This window comes from Dermacentor silvarum, chromosome 1, assembly GCF_013339745.2.
Source record: "Dermacentor silvarum isolate Dsil-2018 chromosome 1, BIME_Dsil_1.4, whole genome shotgun sequence".
Classification (NCBI taxonomy): Eukaryota; Metazoa; Arthropoda; class Arachnida; order Ixodida; family Ixodidae; genus Dermacentor; species Dermacentor silvarum.
In genome coordinates this window covers 158,224,962-158,246,962 of record NC_051154.1, presented here as the reverse complement: position 1 = coordinate 158,246,962, position 22,001 = coordinate 158,224,962, and the positions used below count along the sequence as shown (strand labels likewise).

The 22,001-nt window shown below is 43.2% G+C and overlaps 2 protein-coding genes across 2 annotated transcripts; one reads left to right on the top strand and one right to left on the bottom strand.

Moving 5' to 3' along the window:
- The first annotated feature begins 488 nt into the window (after positions 1-488).
- LOC119436282 (Fanconi anemia core complex-associated protein 24-like) lies at positions 489-17,545 on the top strand. Its single transcript, XM_037703081.2, has 5 exons — positions 489-701; positions 5,104-5,243; positions 8,906-9,058; positions 15,361-15,505; positions 15,683-17,545. The coding sequence occupies exons 1-5, from the start codon at positions 569-571 to the stop codon at positions 15,781-15,783; spliced, it is 672 nt and encodes a 223-aa protein (XP_037559009.1). The 5' UTR covers positions 489-568; the 3' UTR covers positions 15,784-17,545.
- Positions 17,546-18,656: 1,111 nt separating this feature from the next.
- Positions 18,657-21,754, bottom strand: LOC119436283 (density-regulated protein homolog). The gene is made up of 2 exons (XM_037703082.2): positions 21,130-21,754; positions 18,657-18,946 (listed from the first exon to the last, which is right to left on the bottom strand). The coding sequence occupies exons 1-2, from the start codon at positions 21,447-21,449 to the stop codon at positions 18,715-18,717; spliced, it is 552 nt and encodes a 183-aa protein (XP_037559010.1). The 5' UTR covers positions 21,450-21,754; the 3' UTR covers positions 18,657-18,714.
- Positions 21,755-22,001: the final 247 nt, after the last annotated feature.

Below are 22,001 nucleotides of genomic sequence, written 5' to 3'. Positions count from 1 at the left end.
ACCACATCCCTCGGTGTGCATAATTTCCATTCATTTATCGATGACAGTACAGAGATACAGTTGTTCGGTTATTCTTGTAGTTAGAGCTACTAGAACCATGGTAACAGCTGGCGGAACGGCACTGGCGTCAGGTTTGAGAAAACACCTGACTGAACGAAGCAGCATGCGGTGATGCCACAGAACACCCATACAAACTATGCGGGGTAAAGTCCCTAGATGTTCTGCTCTAGGGACTTTAGTGCGGTTGCTCGTACACAAGCATATTTAACTAATGGATGGAAAAAATTTATTACTCAACATGATTGCACGTTGGGCTATGTTAGTGGAAAGTGGGATTGGGAAAAATAAAACGAGCTTAATGCGGTCGCCCTGCCGGCTCTGCTATGCTTCATCACGATTTCAACTCGCTAATAGATGACGCCCGTTAACATACTGAAGTTGCACCAGTATCATGAGTATCATCCTATCACTCGTGTCGTAAAGTGATCTAGTACGCTTCACGTGGTTTTGTTTACGCGGGTTTCGTTGCGACAACGGTTGTGAAAGGCCAAATAGCATTGTTTGCGGTATGAACACGAGCATATGCGGACAGATTTCACAGCTGACTTGTGACGTTATTCGGAAAGACGTGTGTGTGCCTATTGGTCATATCGTGATTGCTGAAAGATGGGCTGGCAGCGAGTTGCATACCGCCTTAAAGAGTGAGCTTTTGCAGTTTTTGCCACCATTTACATTGTGTTTCCTGCCAAATCACTACATAATGTTAGCACTTTTATGAAACAGCCATCGAAATTACCGTTAGGCGACAAAAAAAAAATGCAATTTCAACGCACATGTTGTGAAGCGGTTGATGCACACAATTGCAATGCAATGCATACACTTGTGTTTATGTAAATTCTATGCAACGTGTAACCTCATGTAATATTTATGTTTATGCGTCGCACAGGTCACAACTTTAATATCAAGCAATGCTTTCGTTGATGCACAACACCATTCTCAAGCTATGCTGAAATGCAGACACCAAACCAGGCGGATGGAAACTGGCGATGTCACAAAAATGAAAGCGATGCATGCTTTTTGTGGAGCGCAGTATGGTGATGAGAGGTGCGTGTATGGGAGGGAGGCACAGAGAAATACGACCCATGAGAACCCGCCGTGGTGGCGTAGTGTTCCTGGCGTTGCGCTGCTGAGCCCAAGGGCGCGTGATCGAAGCCACACTTCGATGGGGTGAAATGTAAAAACGTGAAATGTAAAAACGCCCGTCTACCGTGCATTGGGTGCACGTTAAAGAACCCCAGCTGGTCAAAATTCTCCCACTACGGCGTGCCTCATAATCATATTGTGGTTTAGTACAGTTAAATCATATTGTGTTGAATTTACATATGTAAATACATTTAAGGATTTTATACCCCTTGTGTCACAGTGGCACATACCCATTCTGGAGGATTGGCCAAGAATGGGCACGTATCTAGTATCGATGCGACTTCTTTACTTGATCCATTTGTCAGTAAAGATGAAAAGAAATTTAGGCAAGCACACTAGTCCACCAGCGCATAGCTGCTTTTGAACTTGTGTATTTGCCAAGTTTTTTCAAGTGTGAGTATGCGAGTGCACATGCGTGTTTGTAATCACCTTTGTTGTAATGCACTGTAGCCATGAATTTGAGAATTTATTTCTGTGCAGTACAGAAAAAGAATGTCCTTTGGCTTGGTTAATTGAGCACTGGTCTTGGAATTGGGTGTTTAACCCTGGCTTAGTGGTGAGGGAGCTATTCTTTCTTTTAATGCACGCTTACCGGCTGTAGAACAAGGCTCCGACATGTAGGCACAATCTGTTGAGAAGTAAACTACTTAAGAGCTATCACAATTTTAAAATAAGTTGGCTGAAGTTGAGATGTGTGACACAGCTGTGACAAGCAAGTATTAAAATCGTAGAAATGTATAGCAGGATCAGTAAATGTAGAAGCGAAAATGTACTGTTATACAAGGTGTCCCAACTATCATGCACGAAGATTTAAAAATATGCAAATGCCATGTAGCTGGACAGAACCAAGGTAATGTTGTTTGCTGTCGCTTAAAGATACTCAGATTTGTTTTTTTGCATTCTGCCTAATTACATAATAAAGCACGAAATCAAACCCATTTTTGTTGTGCAGGACAGGAATTGACAAAATATAAAAACAGGACACTGGTAATTAGCAAACTGAGCATGCACCATTGCACATCCTAGCAACATGTCACAATTAGTGCTTCAGTGCGGTATAGCACTTCAGCCTTAGAATGGACCTCATTCTTAAACAGTAATGTGGCTTTCCCATGATGCCTTCAAAGCAGCTACATCGGCAAAAAGTATTGCAGAGTGTTTTTAATGGGAAAACGGATCACTGACCACTGTCACACACACAAAAAAAAATGTAGATCTAATGCTATGTCGCAATCTAAATGACGCGAAGCTTGTTTTAGTTAGTGAGATAGCAGCAGTAGTGATACGAGCAGAGCTTCGTTGCCTGTTAGTGCTAGCTGTCTGTGTAGCGAGGTTAAAGTATTGGAGGCGAGCTCCACCACTGGAAAAGCTCGTGCCACCGTCGGCGTGACGTGGTATAAGGGATCACATGGGCACAGCGGCCGCATCGTCTGCTTCGGAAGCGCCGAAGCGAGCTGAAAAAGAAAGTTTAGCCCCACATGCGCTACGGTTCTGATTAAGTGGGGATGTTTTCCTGCTTCGGGTGCCTGCTTGACAGCACTTGAAAGCACTATAATATGTAGTGGCTGCCTTTGAAGGCATCCGACATGGTAGGCTATTGCTCGGTACCGCAGTGCCGGATGCGTACGCAACGGAGCCCGGTGTCAGCCTTCACACATACCAGCCGGCCAAGAAGCTGCGTGTAGCTTGGATTGCGAAACTTAGAACCGGCAAGCAGCGATCTGCTACAACTCGGGTGTATAGCAAGCACTTCCGCGAGGAAGATTTCTGCTACGTCGTCGGGGCTGCGATGTTCAGTGAGTATCAGAAAGTGCACACTGAGAAGCTCGCCCGTGCACTCTGCCCAGTTAATGTCATGAAGATTTGGTCTATGAACTTGTTGATGCTAGATACTGACAAGTTCACCAGAATGGAAAGGGAACGGTAAGAAGCACATTAAAAAAAGGCATGGCATGTGCTCATGTTTGTGTTAGCACCAAACAATGAATGTACTGGATTAACAAAAAGAAGCAGCAGGAAATTGCTTGCTGAGAAGACCGATTAAGATACAGTGCGATGCAACTTGAGAAATAACAATATTGAAACGTCCAAGAATTTAGAAGAAAAGAAAGAAAAAATAATTGAATCGCCGCGATGGCACATCACGAGTCGCCGCATAGCATCGAAGTGCCTAGTTATAACGAAAATATTTTTGAACAGCTCTGATAGCGTCTATGCAACAATGGTTGCTTGTGCACTGTCAAATGTTCATATGCTGCATCCTAAAGCTCACGGCGCGGTGTGAAAACACGCTCGCAGCATGGACATGCATGCAGACGTGCAGTTGGTCCCTGCGAACCCGTGCAATCGCTGCATTGAGGCTTCATTCTGTTATGCTCCATTTGGTTATACGGACAGCACACTATAGGAACATATTTCACATAGCCTGCTCTCAGCAATTGCCTACCTTTCATGCAAGATGTTGGTTCGGGGAACTCCATCGCATCGACCGTGCTGCAATGGGTGTTCACTGTACGTATTCGGTAAAAAGATAGTGCCTGTAAACTATTCTGTGCTTTCTGTTTGCCCAAGATTATTATTTTGACAGTAAGAAACTTTCATCGTTTGGAGAGTACTTACAGAAATGGCCAGGAGGGCTCCCGTGTGGTGTTTTTATTGAGTGCCGACAGCCAAACCTATGAGGAGCGCGCCGCGTTATCCCTAATACTACACAAGCGAAGTGCTTCCGACAGATGGCGACTCCGTAAGTCCTCGCTCCCAATATGTATGATGCTTGTCCAGAGAAGAATGTTGATGAGAAGCATATGCGCAGAAGAGTATGACACATATCTAAATACACATTCTAGGGATTGTCTAAAAATGAGTACATACCCACCCAGTGGCACATACCCAGTGTCCAAAGTTGTCTGTTCGGCAGGACAGCACCTGCAAAGTGGGCGAAAGAGGCAACGAAAGCTTCACTTTTGCTTTAACACAGCACGATACTTCAGAACCTGCTCTTGGCTTAGTTGATGCAGTTGGTGTGTGGTAAAGGACATATTGAAAGGGATGAATATTGTCCCCCTAATCGTAAATATGTCCTTTAACAGTATGATGTTTTCAGAAATGTAACATTGCCACTGCTGCATCAGCAATGGCCATCAACTCTGCTTCGAACATTATGCGCTAAGCAACTAGAATTTCTTCGTTTACAGTAAACCTTTCAAAGTGTATATTAAATAGAATAGCTTTCTTTGCTTTCACCCGTTTTCATGATTGGTGGTCAGTGGTGTTTAGAGTTTCACTGCCAATACAAAGATGCCTAATGCAAAGGCTACATAGTCTCATGCAACAGAGTTGTGGGGCGCGACCATTTCCGAACGCCAGCTAGTTCTTCAAGACACACGTGCTGTTGTCCGAGAGCTTTGGAGCGTCGTTTAGAGCTGTGATGGAGCATTCTGGAAGGCACGGCTGAGCTGGAATGCGAGATAGCGTTCCAGTGTGGCTGTGGGGAAGGACAGCCCTCCTCTTCGCCTGCTGTCCTCTCCCCCTGTGGTCATTGGAGAGGGCTCTGCGGTGGGAAAGGAGGATGGTAGTTGCCTTCCACGCCGACCTGTGAAAGAAACACTTGATGAATCGGTTAATATTTATAGCCACCTTTACTACCGTCGCAGATGTGTTGGTCAACGACTCCATTTTCTACGGAATAATGCAATGAAACAACAAATGCTACCTAAATATCCTCACTGCAACAAATAACTGCTGTCAAGAGCATCATTCTTTTAATAAACCTAGTAGCTTTTTAGAAGCATTCGGCTATTTGCTTACATTGACAATCATCGTCAATGGCTTCCGCATAATTTTTTATTATGACATTTGAAGATTGCAATATGAAACTAACAGATCTCTTTTCTCTTGCAGGCTTGCTTCAAACAGTAGTTTCGGACCACTTGGGATTGGTTGATTTCTACCCATCAAGTAACAGTGCTGTCCTGTACATCACAGAGGCTGATCTTCTCAATGAGCATGCTATTAAAAGGAAGATTGTAAAGTTGCGAAAGGTATGTCAACATGGCTCAGCACACAAGTCTGTTAACTCACAGAGGAGTGAAAGAAATGGACTTTGTGCTTGCATTAGTTTTACGGTGAACATTGTCCAACGTCATTACTGCTAGGTGCAACACTCGAGGAGAACACAAATGGTTTGTATATGGCTGCATATATATGCCAGATGTTTAGAAAAAGTACTGTCTGGCTTTTACACATTAGGCAACCAGAAATAACATAATGAGCACACCATTTTAATCACTGATGCTGCCTCAGTAAGCGTTTTGGTACATATATGGACTTCTGAATAATCTTGTGGTGTCAGCACTTGCACCATTATTAACCTGTGATTGATATTAAAATAGTTTGGCTGAAGTTTAGATGTGTGACACAGCTGTGACAAGCAAGTATTAAAATGGTAGAAATGTATAGCAGGATCAGTAAATGTAGAAGCGAAAATGTACTGTTATACAAGGTGTCCCAACTATCATGCACGAAGATTTAAAAATATGCAAATGCCACGTAGCTGGACAGAACCAAGGTAATGTTGTTTGCTGTCGCTTAAAGATACTCAGATTTGTTTTTTTGCATTCTGCCTAATTACATAATTAGTCTCAATTAATTCATCAACTTCTCAAATATTATAATTAGATGAAAAGTATCAATGAGTGAATTGTACAGCAACATGAAACACTCCCGATACAGCTTTCTGTTGCTCAATACGTGCTACATAAAAGTGTTTTTCCGAGCGTGAAAGAAGCCTGCGAATACATGCAAAATTGCTGCGCGACTGGCTGCTTGAGGTTCTTTGCGTGTATTATGCTTATTCTTGATGTGTGTTACACATTTAGATAGAAAATAAAAATATTTTATGAGTATATATATGTCTTGTCCTTAAAGGGTTAAGGCATAAGTCACATCGTATGCACAGCAAAACTTAGCTAAGGTATCCAGTTGTCTCAGATGTAAATTGCTCACACCTGAAGACTAAATGGCACTGTCATATTTGGCCCACCTATCAGAATAAGCGGAAAGTGATGTTTGAGCATCCTTTGCTAAAAACCTGGCTGGCGGCCTCACTGACCTTGAGTGTTTCGTTGAAATATCGCAGAACAGCGCATCCTTTTCCACAGTGATGGCAACAAGGCACATGACACCATGATTTTTTCTCTTTTATGTAGCGGCACAAATCGCTTCTAGGTCTTCAAGGATTTCCACTGGAGCCTTGGCAACAGGTGCCTTAACTTCATTAAGCAGCATTTGCAAGGCAGAGATAAACTGCATGAGAACCGCCTTGATTTGCTTATCCAAGGTTCACAGTCGCATTGGGCTTCTGGTGGCAGCACCTCTGCACTACAAGCCTGTGAAGGCAGAGGAGGCCGTGGCCATATTGTAGTGTCCTTGGTGTTTGCCAAACACAATGTGCCAAACATAATGTGGCTGGAGACAGAGCCAATGCTTGAACAACAGGAGTGCATGTTGCCTTTTGCTGTGATTTTCCTGGTTAACCTCCCTGCCTTTATTTTGTTCCTCTCTCTCTTAGCTGTGATTATTTTACCTTAATAGCCACTTTCCTGTGTGTGGAGTGATATTGCACCATTTTCCTGAGCATGGACATTTCACTAATTTGGACATTGTGGGGTCCATTGCAGTTGATGCGTGCCACGATGGACACACCACACTCCAACTCTTTGTCATCACCACGACATTGGAGACGAATTGTCTTGCTTGTGCACACAGTGGTCATGTGGCTAAGTTTTCCACTGTTCACGTTGCTGCCATAGCCTAGGGACATACTGGTGGACAGGATGTCTCGTACATCCCGCGTTCACATGCGATCGTAACTTTCTTCAAAAATAAGCCTTATGTACTTAAACCATTCGAATTGACTCATCTACGGTGGTCCGATGCGCGGAACCTTGACGCACATGTGTGGCTTGGCTATATATTGCGATGCTTTCTCGGAATAAAGTTAGTTGCGAGTGACGCTCTTTCCTTTCGCCTGTCTTTTCCTTGGTGTGTCGCGTCTTATCATTGTATGATGTATGTTACCGTGAAGTCAGCAGTAATTTCCTTCCTTTCCTTTTTCTTTATTTAGTTACGTTAATAAACAACTGACTACTACTATCATTGGGGGTATTATAGTTGTTCGTAGTTGTGATGAGGACATAGGCAATTGTACATGTTTGTTAACGGCGGTGGCATATTGCAGTCAAACACACCCACAGCAATTCGTAGCCTCTGTATAGCGACCATCAGATTCCATGTCATGTCAGACCAGCTCAGTGATCTCGACAGCTTCATGTTGAGATGCAGACTTGCACTTTGAATGCCACCAGCCAAGCCTGGCAGCAGACGCGGGGTAGTGTCTCAGAATTGGTAAGTGGTAAGTACTAGTGTACTTGCCACTAAGGCATTTGGATGCAGACGTAACTCATTGCACCTTATAAGTGCATGAACCACTGCAAAGCTTCAGACTTTTTTTTTATTTTTTCAGTGGATGATTTGCATAACACAAGTTTCCCTTATTTTTCAAGTGTCTTCAACGTAGCATTTTTGGAGAAACAGTCACCATTTCTAAATAACATTTTGTAACCTATGTACCAGTTCTTGGTGGTTCTTAGCTGTAGCTTATAAGCTTTTGATTTGCCATTTGGGACACCTGACACATATATAATGTTATATCTAGTTGCATACTATAGCAACATTTTTATACAGCAAAGCAGATTACATGTTTTAAACAGGTGTTTTAGCATTATCTTTTTACTGAATATATTCTTACTGTGGCTGCTTTTAAATGTCTGCACTCGTGCACAGGAGAATGGAATGTGCAAATGTATGCATGCACACTATTTTGCCTTGGTACTTTAGAACTCACAAATGGCTCACCTTTGTGAGGCTTTGCTGTACTTGTCATTAAAAAAAAAAGATCCATTTCCATCATGAAACTGTGAACACACAGGAAGCAATATGCCCATGTGGAAAAGAAAAAAAGTTATAATTTTTGTTTACTATAGATAATCCTGAACTACCACAGAGGGAGTCGCTTGCGATATCCCCCACCCCATCGAATACTAAAGCCGGAGGATGCCGCTGCCTGGCGTAGGCTCCAGACAGGCACTTACACGAACCTACACATATTACATCGCCTGCACCCCACAGCCTACAGGGACGAATGCCCGTGGTGTGGGGCCACACCAACCCTATACCACATTACGTGGGAGTGCACGCTACACAACATAGAACACCATGACACGAACACCACGAGGGAGCAATGGGAGGCACTGCTGTCCAGCTCGGCCCTCGACGACCAGCTCAAGCTGATCCAGAGAGCAGAGAAGATGCAAGAGCCAGCGGAGCCCTGGACTAGGGGCCCCGACCATTAGCGATGCCCCATTGGGGCAAGGCAAAACTATCTTTGAATTAAAGTTTATCTATCTATCTATCTATCTATCAGTTTTTGTGAAGACCAGACTTTGGGATTTTATCCATTGCCCTACACTTTGTGCAGAATTGGCTCACAGGACCACTATATCCATCAATGCGCCCCTCTAGCGGCTTAGACATTTCTTGAAGTTTAATAAAAGTATCAAATGAAACTTTAAAAAATTGTCCTCATGAAAAAAAATAATAATTTCACCTTCATTTGACCTGTCAACTATTATTTCTTCTGCAGAACAACACTAAGAAGCCCTATGTCATTGCCGAACAGGCCGAAGCCCTTCAAGAACAGTACAACAACTTGCAGCATTTTGCAGTAATGGAACTAGGAATTCCTGTTATGGCTGTGCATAACCAACTTGAAGCAGCACAGCTTCTTGCTCAAATGGTATGTGCAAAAAATCTAATCGTTGGTACCATTTTTGTCCTTTTAATTCTAGCACAGTCATTTGAGGTGAAATGCTTTTACAGGTACTAAAAAGCGTGTGTACGGAGCACTAATAGCTCTTGGTCCTGTTTCTGGTTGCTGCTCTTAATTTAATGGCACCAACGTAACCAAGACAGAAACAACCATCAAATTGCTTTTATTGTGTTGACTTTAACACTGCTTCACCACCATTTGGCACATTCTTATATACATGTAATCAGCATATTCAAATATATATGTAACTTACCATGCACACATGTAGTATTGCGGGAACAAGAAACGCTTTGACTCCAGAAAAAGTTTTCCAGTGAAAATAGGCAATCAGTTATTGCATTTTACGCCTCCTTGCTTTCCTTGAAGTTATGTCAGACAAAAAAGTAATGTGTCGGGGCTTTGCACCTGGAGTCTTCCATTAAAAGGGCTGCACAACACTTTTTAAATGTGGTAAATAAACTTGATTGGCTACTAGACAATAATTTCATGAATGTCTGAGCAAAATATTGTGCCTGTACAAGACTCCTGCCACTTGCCCCCCTTACTCTTACACAAGAGTAAACACGATGACTACTGGGTTGATTTCTTTCAATGTAACTACTACTAAGCAGTGCCTCTGGCAGTCAAAAGTGGAAATTTGTCATCACTGAATGGGCACTAATGCCATCTGTTGACAAATGATACTGGTGTTGAATGTGCTGATATTATGGCTTCGAAGATGGGTGGTGCAACAAAGGGTAATGCCACGTGATCTAAACGTCATGCTGTTACAAAAGCTCGATGTGATGACAGGTGAAGCATGGCGGCCAGTATGCCATACAGGTGTGGCATGCAGCTTTGTGTACAGTAGGCATGAAGAAAAGGAGGAACATGTTGCAAGGGCATAACACCGACATTTGATGACTAACTAATGTTATGAACTCTTTCCTTACCATTGTGGGGATGCGCGACTCTCACGCGTCTCCTGTGGTCCGGCTTCACCGCGTGGCTGGGCGCCGGAGGCGGTCGTAGTGGTTGCGGCGCGTTGCGAGAGATGGCGCGAGTGTCGCGATGCTAACGCCACCGAACGGCGGGGTGACTTGGGAGAAAAAGGTCAAAGGCGCTCTGCTCTCTCTTTGGCTTGGGATCGGCGACCAACACGCACGAACGCTTTGCGCGTGCGCTGTCCCGCGAGGCTAAAGAGCAGGACACCGGTATGGATGAACACGGATCATTCGAACGCGCCACCGTTCGCATGACCGTACACGTGAACGACTAGGCGATGGTGTCATAGCATGGGGCAAACATATTCGCTCGCTATCCGGTCGCGGTGAGTCGGACTTCCTTGATTTGTCGCGCGCCCATGTGAATGTTATATTGGTAGTAATTCGGCTAGTGTGTACTAGTCTATGAAAGGTGCAATAAATGCCCTTTTGATTGTTTGCACTGCTGTGTTGTCGTTCCTTTGTCCCAAGAGCATGTGTGAGACCCCATCACCGTTAGTAATGTACCCTATTTCGGTGCTTTTATGTTTTAACGTTTTATTTCATGACAGTACTCACAACATATACCGTACGATAATACATAAAATTATAGCCTGATCACTGGTGTATTAACTCTTTCCCTACCATGGGGAAAATAGGTGTTTTTTGTATGTTACAGCAGATGATCTTTTCTGAAGGAACTACTGCACTCAATATTTGATGTAATACATAAACAGAAAGCAAAATGAACGCACTTTTCACATATAAAAGTGGCACGGTAGTGGCACTGCCGCATAAAATTGGCAAAGAATGCACTTTTCACGCGGAATCGCGATATCTGCGATCTCCCGAAGCGCGCGCGTCGTTTCCATTTCTGGACATTTTTGCGTTCTGCTTTGACGATTGCGAAACTTCGGAGCGCATTTAAAAATCACCGCCTGGCGGGAAAAAAGCGAATTGCTTAGAAATCAAAAATATAGTTTCTCCTCTGTCACGTCCGATGGCTTTTTGTGTCCGTGAGCGGCGCGGAAGGTCTCGAAAGCAGCATTTCAAACCATCGATAGAGGGCTAACGGTGCCCTATGGGCACGGTACGGAAAGAGTTAAATAGATGTAAAACAGTAATAATTGCTCAGACTGTTCTTGAGAACTGGTATATGAAACTTCAGAGTCTCAAGCAACATGAAAGAAGTAATAATCTGCTATTGTTAGTTTAAATACTGAATTAAAAAAAATTAAATATGCAAAATATTTGCCTGGCTCCTAGTTCCCAACTTTTGTAAGTCAGACTATTCAAAAACATTATTACGCAGATTTATTGGCATCAATCCTAGCCATAGTGATGCCCATGCTATGTTGGAAAGCAGTAGCTTCGCAGATGGGAAATTGGGCAAGTTCCTATTGTGCAGCAAGCATTTGTTTTTACTCATTACAGCAGGCACCTGGTTTGTTTTTTACTGCACTCTTTATATGCATGAAGCAATGGTTGTCAGGTCAGGGAGCATGCAGAAGCCTCCTCATACTTGATTATTGCATTCAATCAGCTTTCCTCTGCAAACAAGCTGGTCTAGTGTGCGTTCAACTGGCGCTGGAGCCTCCACGTGCTTTGTTCAGTTTCTGTACAGTAGTGTACAGTGGAGTGTTGCACAATATTATGGAATAATGGATAAGGGCACTTGCACAGGCAGTGTTCAAAATGCAAGAGATTAGACCGCTAGTCAAGCTTCGATCGGAGGTCTGTCAGAAATCAACTGTGTGCTTTTGTGTGCGTGAAAACTCCACACGAGGGGAAGGATTGCTCATAATAATTTGTACATACGCTGTCGAGGCGCTGATGGATAAAAACAACCCACGGGGAGAACAATGAAATTGCACTTGATATTAGTCGAACATAATTATCAAAATATCACTCACTCATAAACATCTACTGTTGTTTGAGACATCTTTAAAACAGCGTAGACATCGGCTCAGAAATTTAGACAGCCCGACAGAAGCTTCTGAGTCTTCACGGATGCTGCCATTTAAAATTTGGATGGCTGAGTAGAACAAAGCGGAAATTTTGCATTGTTTGATTACAGAGGTGCTAGAAGCACTGGAGGCTAGTTTCGATGATACCTCCAATCAAAGTTTTCTTTTTCCTAACTCCCCAATCTGCCAAAAATTGTCAAATCTGACCAATTTCAGTCATCATTTTAGACATTGCATGACGTTGCTGGTAGAAAAATTCCTACAGAAATGTTTAACAAGGTGTAGAAAAACTGTTAATCAAATTGATCGATTTGTATAGGCTGGGTAACAAGGTGCATTAAAGAATATTTCGTTGAAAAAATTTATAAATGATGCCTTTTAATACCGTACACATTCCGTACCCCTCATGCAAGGTGCTGCAGAGTCCTTTGACTAAAAAAAGGGGGGCTCCTTTGACACGCAAATATTTTTTGCTGGTATAAACTTATAAATCACGTATAAAGGACAGAAGTATAGAAATATTGAATGTTATTGTGGCTTTGATTAGAGTGTAATCTTGTGGTTAATCCATATATGCCTGAACTTGGGGAAATTAAGGAAAGTGATTTAGTATTTTCCTCTAATAATTGCTTTTGGGACCTCAGAAAGCAGAATCAACCTTTTATTTAAAATTTTTTTTCGAACTGTGTTTTTGGAGCCGTCCTACATGTAGGACACTAGGCACATATACTACTTACTTGAATTGTAATGACGAAGTTAGCACAAGCATCGCTGTGGTCGCATGGCTCCTGAAGTGAGGAAGAGAAAGACGAAAGGATCGGTGTTGCTGGTTTTGCCTCGTGCTGGCGTTTGGCTGGAACTGCTCAGGTGCTCTTTGCGCTGGACCTAACGGGATTAAATGCCAATAAACCCCATATCAGAATGATACAATATGAAGCATTTGACATGGACTCCAATGTCGCTTTTTTTCACAACGTGTGGTGGTCTTTCCATGGCATGAGCACACCTTCTTTGCTTGTCTTGAGGGATCACTGTGTGGTCAATGCGTTCAAATCGGCTTTGGGCTTCCAGTAAAGAGTGCATGCTTTTTCCACTCAATGGAGCCATAACTCTTCATGTATGACATCGCTATCGTCCTTCGAAATGTGAGGAGCTCTGTTTTGTCCGTTCCCATTCTGTATAACTGGAATGCATTATTCACACATGCATCAACAAAATACGTCAGGAGTGAAGAATACGACTTCCTTCCCCTAATGTCTGTGCGGTACTTGGCAATATTTTGGTCCTGTCTATCAACTCCTCCCATGTTGCCATTGTACCTAGAAATCAAGAATGGCTGCTCCACCGTGACTTTGGACCTGTTCTCTCTTGAATATCTTTTTACCATTTGCGTTGGTTGGACCCCGTGAGCATTTGAGACGACGGTCACTGTGCTGTTGTCCTTCCAGCGACATACGATAATTTCAGATTCGGCGTTGACTCTGTAATAGTAGAAGCCTCGAGTCTTACTTTTCATTTCTTTCTGTGTGAGGATGGGACAGTTTTCTATTTGGTTATCACGCACGGTGCCTGTGCACTTGACACCCATTGACGAAAGCATTTTAACAAGTTTGAGACTTGAAAAGAAGTTGTCAAAGAACACATGAAAAGAGTAATCAAGCTTTCCTTTCATCCTGGACACTATTTCTGTAAGAACAGATCCTCCTAGACCAAGCTCGTTTTTATCATCCACATTACCTCCCTTGGTAGGGCTCAAGAGAAAGCAAATAGCGCAATGGAGTGCATACGTGCCACAATTTAGAGCCAAACCAGATTGGTTTCCCTTTCATAAACTGCTTGCATCCATGCTTTCCGAAGTACTCGCACATGCTTTCATCAATGCTGAAGCAGTATAGTAATGGAGCACACAACGGTGCCTTCTTCATCACCGCTTTCTTTCTCTGTCACTGCTGCCGCGTGATTTTCGGGCGGAAGAATGGCCACAGTCGACGGTACATCTTCCCCAGCGTCAATGCGGTTTAGAATGTCGTTGAGCGTTTGCGGATGTCTTCTGCGGTAAAATGAACTGTAGGGAATCTCCCGACTGCAAGTGGAAAAAAAAAGTTTCTACTATACGTCCATATGTCTTTTATTACGTTACTTCAACGCTACGCGCGCGACGGATCGCGTGTTCCACACTGACCCAACAACGACCCCCGATCTGCCCAGCGTCCTACATATAGGACACCGCTGTTTGACCGACCGCAATCAAAAAACTTTTGCATATATCACAATGATATTGTTTTCAGAGCATATTCAATTACTCAGGATTAACTGAAAAAAATTTCGACATCAATAATCATTTGAATTTATATTACTTGCCTTTTCTTCCACGGCTTGGCGTTCATCAAAGCTCACGCGGAACAACAATTTTGCGACTTTCAAGCACGTGGCGACAAGTGCTCCCACGCTAACCAAGATTTGCACGCGAGAAGGGTAGGTCCTCAGAAACACCCGCGAGGGGCTACTAGCTTTTTTGCAAAAAAAAAAAAAAAATGTTCGAGTTATTTGGAAAAATTTCAGCGTCCTACATATAGGACACTGGGCATATATGGGTTAAAATGTACAAGTAAAGCCAGGCAGCACCTAAATACTGGCTTTTTGTATCTTCATCCTATACCTGCCGCAGTGGCTCGGTGGTTGTGGCGTTCTGCTGCTGAGCACGAGGTCACGGGTTCAATTCTCATGGGCACAATCTGATAGGGGCAGAATGCAAGAACGCTCATGTACTTACATTAAGGTGCTTGTCAAAGAAACCTAAGGTGGTTGAAATCAATCCGGAGCCCTTCATTACAGTGCCTTTTATAACCCCAGTGTTGCTTTGAAGTGCTAAATTTCACATATCAATCAATCTTTGTTCTGTGAAAATCGGCACACTTAGATTTTACGTTGTGCGCAACAAAGCAGCAGCTCTGCTGAAGTTATTGCTGGTGCAGGTTAAATACAAGTGTGGAATGCAATTGCAAGCTTTTGGGTACGATAATTGAAATTAAGACAAGCACCACTGGAATTATTTTTGCAAATAGACAAGATTGATACCTTGGGGCATGTTTTCGGAGTTTTCTTGACAAGTGTTATTCAAAGCAGTGGACAGCAGAGTTAATGTCCTTGCCCTTTGTTGCTTACATCCCTGGTGTTTTTGTACACTATGCATTGCAGTGCCCCTTTGTTTACAAACATGCAGCATATTTATACTAAAAAGTGATGCATTTCTTTTATATTGTCCATTGTACAGCAGTTCGCATGTGTCTATGCTTTAAAAAATTAATAATTTATCAAACTTTTGTCTATTTACTTGTAGGAGGCTGTGGAGAGTGGTGAAAAGCAAAACCCTTTTTTAGTGCCACGGCGACTAGCTCCCATGACTTCAGCACTTGCCACCTGCCTGCTACGAGTGCCTGGCTTAGGTGAAGTCAAAGCCAAGGCCTTGCTCCAGAAGTATCGCAGTGCGTAGACATATTGTAGAAAAACCTTGCTTTTACCTTTTCATTTTGTATGGTACATGGTCTAGACAGCTCCACATAAAATATTTTACCAGGTTATCCTGTGTTCAAACAACACAGCTGATAACCTCATCTGCTTCGCTAGCCTTGTTGTGCAAGGTCCTCTACTGTCTTTTTCAGGCCTTCGAGCAATAGCTTCGTGCAGTACAGAAGACCTTACAAAAGCTGTAGGACCAGCATCTGCAGCAAGTATTCACAAGTTCTTCAGTGGCCTGAAGTGATGCAAGGGGCTATGAATAGAGCTGGCATACTGTAGTGTTTCACATAAGGGCCAATCAAATGTTGATGTGTGGTTGGCATTTGAAAGTTAGGTGGCACACAGCATTGCTTGTATTCCTGTGGCTTTGTGTGAATTCTATTAAATGTTTGGGCCTGTGTGACATGCGATACATGGCACACAGCATTGCTTGTATAACTGTGGCTTTGTGTGAATTCTATGAAAATGTTTGGGCATGTGTGTGGCACTTGATAAATGGCACACAGCATTGCTTGCATTATTGTGGCTTTGTGTGAATTCTATGAAAATGTTTGGGCATGTGTGTGAAAATGTAATGTTCAAGGCTCAATTTTGTGTTTCATATCAGGTCTTCATTTTGCCTACGCTGTTGTAAACCACTGCACAGCAGTTCATAAGAAGTTAAAAAATTGTGCAGTACTAGTTCAGCAGTATAGACACAGCATGACCGTGAAACCACTGAGTAACAAATGCTGAAGTGCATGTGTGGCACAAACATCCTGCTTGGTGGCTGCATGTACACTGTCCGCTGGGTACTGTACCACTAATGGTGACGGGGTCCGAAATGCAGATACAGGTGGCATCTGAAGTGTGTCATCTTTAAAAACTGCAGACAGCATTGTCTCATTTGTGCCGGAAACTCATGTACAGAAATGCACAAGTCCGGAACAGGTCATTGATACTAATGACCGAAAAAGAAGTACTGCATATGTGGTAAGTCTTTTTGACCTGAACCTTTCATATCTTTATTGGTGAGCAGGCAGTTAAGAAAGATGGGCATGAGCGGGGTTTCTATGATGCTTACATCCATCTGCTGCACTGCTGCCTAGCACCTGCACCAAGTCAACACTGCCCCAGTAGGGAGAGTTTAGAAAAACCATGAACCAGTCCTGCACCTTTCAAAACGAACAGCAGAGGGAACTAGGCTGCACCACTGAACTGAACGGCTCGTTACAGCACTGTGTAATCTGATTCAGGGGAGCCAAACACTCATCTAGTATAGACATGAGGATAAAGGGGCAGGTGGTGTTTCTGAATGCAATAACTACTGTATGTGCATACAAAGCACAGCAGTGGCAATGCACATGGGCTGGTTTTCAGACAAGCTTAAAGGGTACTTATTCTATGTGAAGAGATGCCTGAGCTGCAGCAAAAATTGTGACTGAAGGGATGGGCTGCACAGTTCTTCTAAAATCCCCCATGACGAACAGAGTACTTTATGTGACCATGTTATGCTGTTATACTCAGTTGGGCACTACCCCTGCTTTGAACCGTAAGCAGACAGTGAGTGCCAAGCTTCCACAGACAGCACTGGTAGAGTGGTGTGAAAATTGACCAAACTACATTCTGTTTTGTGCATGAAGTCAAACAAAAGTAACCCGATTATCAGTGGTTGGCTATGATTTGTAAGTTCTGAAGAGGACGTGTTATGTAATGGGAGCTGGAACTGTACTTCTGCACCAGCAGCTCTAATCCTGTCCTATGTGTACACGATATTCGTGCTTAAGAAAGCTCAGTTCTCAGTAAGGCGAAATTTTAGAGCTCTAACATTAGATGCACCTGAATGGCAGGGAACATCTCAGTGAAGCAATAAATGCTTGTTTGAAGTACCTGCGATGCTGTGCCAGTTGATCTGTGTTGAAAGAATGTGTAATAACTCTGAAACTGTTATTCCATACCTGACATTATTAACTGCGGATAACCTTTGTAGAAATAAACATTTTTTGTGAACTGTCTTTCTACAAATATGTAAGATTTAAACTTGCCTTATTTTCCTGTTTGTTGCACTAAATGAACCATCTTGTGGCCCATAAACCACTTATCATGCTTGTACAAGAGGGAAAACCAAGGGGCCAGATTTTGTTAATGAAATCGAATAGGTTCCTTACTGCAGCAAAATATAAGGTCTAAACTGACATAAAGGACCAACTTGTACTTAGTCCATTAGGGTCTTTTTTGTTATCAGTATGTTTGTTGCAATTATTTGCAGCTGCTGCTTGTAGAAATTTTGTAAATCTATATTCAAAAGCAGACATTTTACACTATGCTAAGACCTCATTAAGGGTCATCGGTCACTGTACACGGTGCGAGCCATTGCTCAAGCTTGCAACGCAAGACATTTCAAAAGAGTTGCACTTTGTCACTCAGCTGCAGTGCAACCCAGCAGAATGATGACAAGGAAGTCTCTGCACAGTTAAAATGCTTAATAAAAATGACTAAGTGGGACAGAAATGTAGGGGTTTCAGTCGTGCTTGGCCAATGTGGTTTCAAAGACAATGCTAGCCTGTTGCAGTGCTGCCCTGGACACTGCCTGCAGGGTAATCATTCTGCAGTCAAGGGGAGGAGGCATTGACATTCCAACACTGTGCTAACTGCGAATGCTGTAGGACAAAAATCTCAATCTACATCATGTGCTGAAATTAACATTCAGTTAGGACTGAATTATCCTATTACACAAGTTTCTCGACTACAGCAGCTTCAGTCACAGCCATAAGTGTGGTTTCCTCATGTACTGGCAACTCCTATATATTCCGCAGACTTGTATACCTGCTCCTTCATACAGGCAGCATAATTTAGCCTGAAAGGTCACAACTCACGCTGCACATACTGAAGCAAGATGCACAATTTGAAAAGTGTTATAGAAAACAATCATAGATAATATGCCCTGTGCATTATTTGCAATAAAACTTTGGAGGACACACCTCGGGTGACATCAAATTGCACGAAAGTATTAACATTGTAAGCAAATGCATCAATGGTTTTGCTCTCCAGCTGTTTGTGCTGGCTGCTTGAAAATGTTATGCAGTGACACTGAACATGTAACACATCTGTGCAATTGAGCTTGCAAAATTTTTTTTATTATTTTTTTTTTGCCAGCAAGAGAAGCATTGGCAATACCATTTTATTCTGTACAGACCTAGCGAGACTGATCTCCGAGATCTTCTATTAGGTCTTCATCAATTTCTGGCCACTTTTCAGTGATGACATCAAAAATATCATCTTTTACATCGCCCTGAATGACAATTTCATCATCACCAGTCACCGACGAACCACAGGAGAACTTGTGGGAGAAGAATTTTGATGCATCCTTTAGGTCAATTTCAAAGGTACTCAATCCGGTCACCACAGTCACAAACTTCTTCTTTCCCCTATAAAAAAATAAAACAACGATTAGGAACAAAGAAGCATTTAGAGCGATTAGGACCTAGTTTGATGGCTGTGGAATAACACTGGTTGTTCAGAGCAGGTGAATTGTAACAAGCACAAAGGAAATGCATTAAAAATGAATAACAAGCATGACAATATAGTAGACTTGCACATGTTAAAAAAAGTAATTAATACAATTACTTTTTTTTCCCTCTCTTTTTTGGGTTGCCACATGGCACAAGTCACATTTTATGGAGCTAAATATAAGCGTGCAGGCCAGTTTCATGGAAATACTGCAACAATGACTTATAAAATGTGTTGTCCACAGTCCATCTTTCATAGTCTTCAGCTTGATCACTGTTCAATTCCACACATTTAAGCACACTTTCGCAAATTGTCTTTGTCCCAGGGCACGTTCAAACTAGATGGTGTGCATCCACTGCAGACGCAGGAGCGGAGCACTTCTGACACTGGACAATGTCTTCGTATGGTTTACCCCAAGCACAAGTTATGGCTGGTGTAAGGGACGTCCCGGCCAGGAGTCTCCGGAGAGAGACTTCCTCCATCCGACAAAGGTTGTGGGGAAGGGAACAGACACGCGCAAGGATGAGGACACGTGTAAATGTAATTGATTACTTTTATGTTACTTTCCTCCCAACCTTTATTAACATTGCACAAATACAATATATAGAATGAACTGCCCTGGCTCTTTCAATGCATCCTCTTCAGCCATTCACACACAGTTTGTCTGCACTAACAATTGATTTTAAAAATTTTCGTCAAGTCATCTTTCCTCGTTTCCTTGTGAAGTCATCAACAGCGACACTGAAAACTCGGTTGATGTGCGTGTTGCAGAGAAGGTCAATGTTGTAACATACAAAAACCTTGCGCACAAGATTGTGGTTAGTCAATGCTGCAATGCTCATGTCTGGGTCCTCTATGAAGTGCAGCTCTTTGTTGTTGCCGAGACTCGAGAATATGCTCCCGGTAGGTCCAATGAAAAGCAGAAAGAATCGTCTGTAGGCGATTTCCTGGCATCAAAATCCAAAGGGCCCATTGCCATCGAGTCGTAGCAGCATTGGCTCAAACAGTCTGCCAACATCCAATGGAGTGTTAAGATGAGCAAACAGATACTGAGCACATGGGTTTACCCGTCTGAACAAGAGCATCTGCCAGGCTGCGGTGTGGTAAGACCGCAGGCTTTCTAGTCTAGTTCTTGCCAAATTCAAGTGCTCAAAGCTGCGTTGCTTGTTACAACTTACTCATCAATAAAGTAACTGGTTACAAGTAATTTGTTACTGAAAAATGCAATTGAAATGCAGTGGGCATTACCAAGGAAAAGTAATCGTTCAATTGCAAAACTACCAAAAATGTAATTGATTACAAGTAACTAATTGCATGTTGGAATCAGCTAGCGCAAGTCAGGGGTAATTGGAGATCGGAGAGAGAGTCCTTTGTCCTGCAGTGGACATATAGGCTGATGGTGAACTAATTACACGTAATTTGTTACGTACAAGTCTGCAATATAGTGACGGAATGTGATGCTGAACAGAGAAGACGTCTTTTTTTACTCCATAAATGCACAAATCGTTCTGTAGAATTGAGGGACGGAACACCGCTATATCGATAAATGAGCGACACCGTAACACATTCGGCGGTTGCCAGCTTTTTCACCATGAAAATGTTGGACTGTCAAACGTAGCATTACTCTAGCATGACGGCCCTGGAAGGCGAACCACGGCCAGGTTGCCCTGCTCATGTCGCCAGAGAAAACGTATCGCGAATGAAACATGGTCACAAGCAATTTGCTTCACAGCATCCAGGACTACGACAGACCTTCTTCGCGACACCGCAGCCGCATGCGGGAGCTTCGTATATCTGCTCCGGGCAGCTTGTTTCGGTGCAAAGCAGGTTCCTGCCACAATCCCGTGTCTAAAATGGCGGCGTCCATTGAGTTTTTATCGAAAGTGTACATGTCAGTGCTGGACCTGTACTCGTAGAGGTCTAATGCTGCTTGCAATCGACAAACTTTGTCATGGGCAAAACGAATGGTGCGATGTACAGTATGTTTGCAATGCGCTGGTACTACGCCCACGTATAATTGCAATAATTAACTAGAAGATATGTACCAAGATGAAAAAAAAATCGCACCTTGGTGCAACCCTACACTAACGAGCTAACTTACCGCGACGCTCTGGACAGGCAAATTCGCTTGTCTTTTTCCACCCTCTTTTTGGCTTTAACCATTCCTTTGCCACCACGCTTTTGTCGTTTCTTCTCTTCATCACCGCCCGCTCCAGTCTGCGGTGTGTCACTGAGGTTTAGTCGCCGCTCGAATTCCTCGGGAAGGTTCTTTTGAAGCCACTCTTTGCACTTTTGCGAGTCCGGATAGTATTCGCAATACTCAAGCGGCATAGAGCACTCCCCGCAGTAGATCACTTCGATGGGGTACGAAACACCGGGCAATGGTCCAGTTGGCAAAGCTTGCGTGCCTCCTTCAGACATTTCTCTGTAATCGCCGTGCACGGCACTTATCTAAAAACACATGAACGGTGTTGATGCACCTCGTGTGTGCGGCGTAATCCGCACAGCCTCCGCACGCAAACCCGCAAACGATGCCGGCTTTTTGCACCCGGCACGAAAAAACCCTGGCCTACCGATACCAACTAGCACCGACCAACAACGCGTATCGCGTGGATCGCGTGGTACTCCGCGTGGCACCGGAGGCGACTAACAACCATGGTCAGTTCGCGTACTTGCCGCTATAATAGAATAATAGACACGCTGGCGCTGATGATTGACATGATGTTTGCCAGAGATTAGTAAAAGGCGATTGGAGATATGGTGGCAGAAAAGTAGGGAGACCACAAACAACAGAGACGTACAAAAACGTTCCCAGTATTGGTTCAGAGAGTTTGATGCTGGGAATTCTATCTGTCTGTCTGTGCGTGTGTTTCTTATTTATTTTTCTTTCAAAAAGATGGGCGACATTAGGTAAAAATAAGAACAAGGGCTTAGTGGCGCAACACACCACACCATTTCAAAGGGGACTCTCAT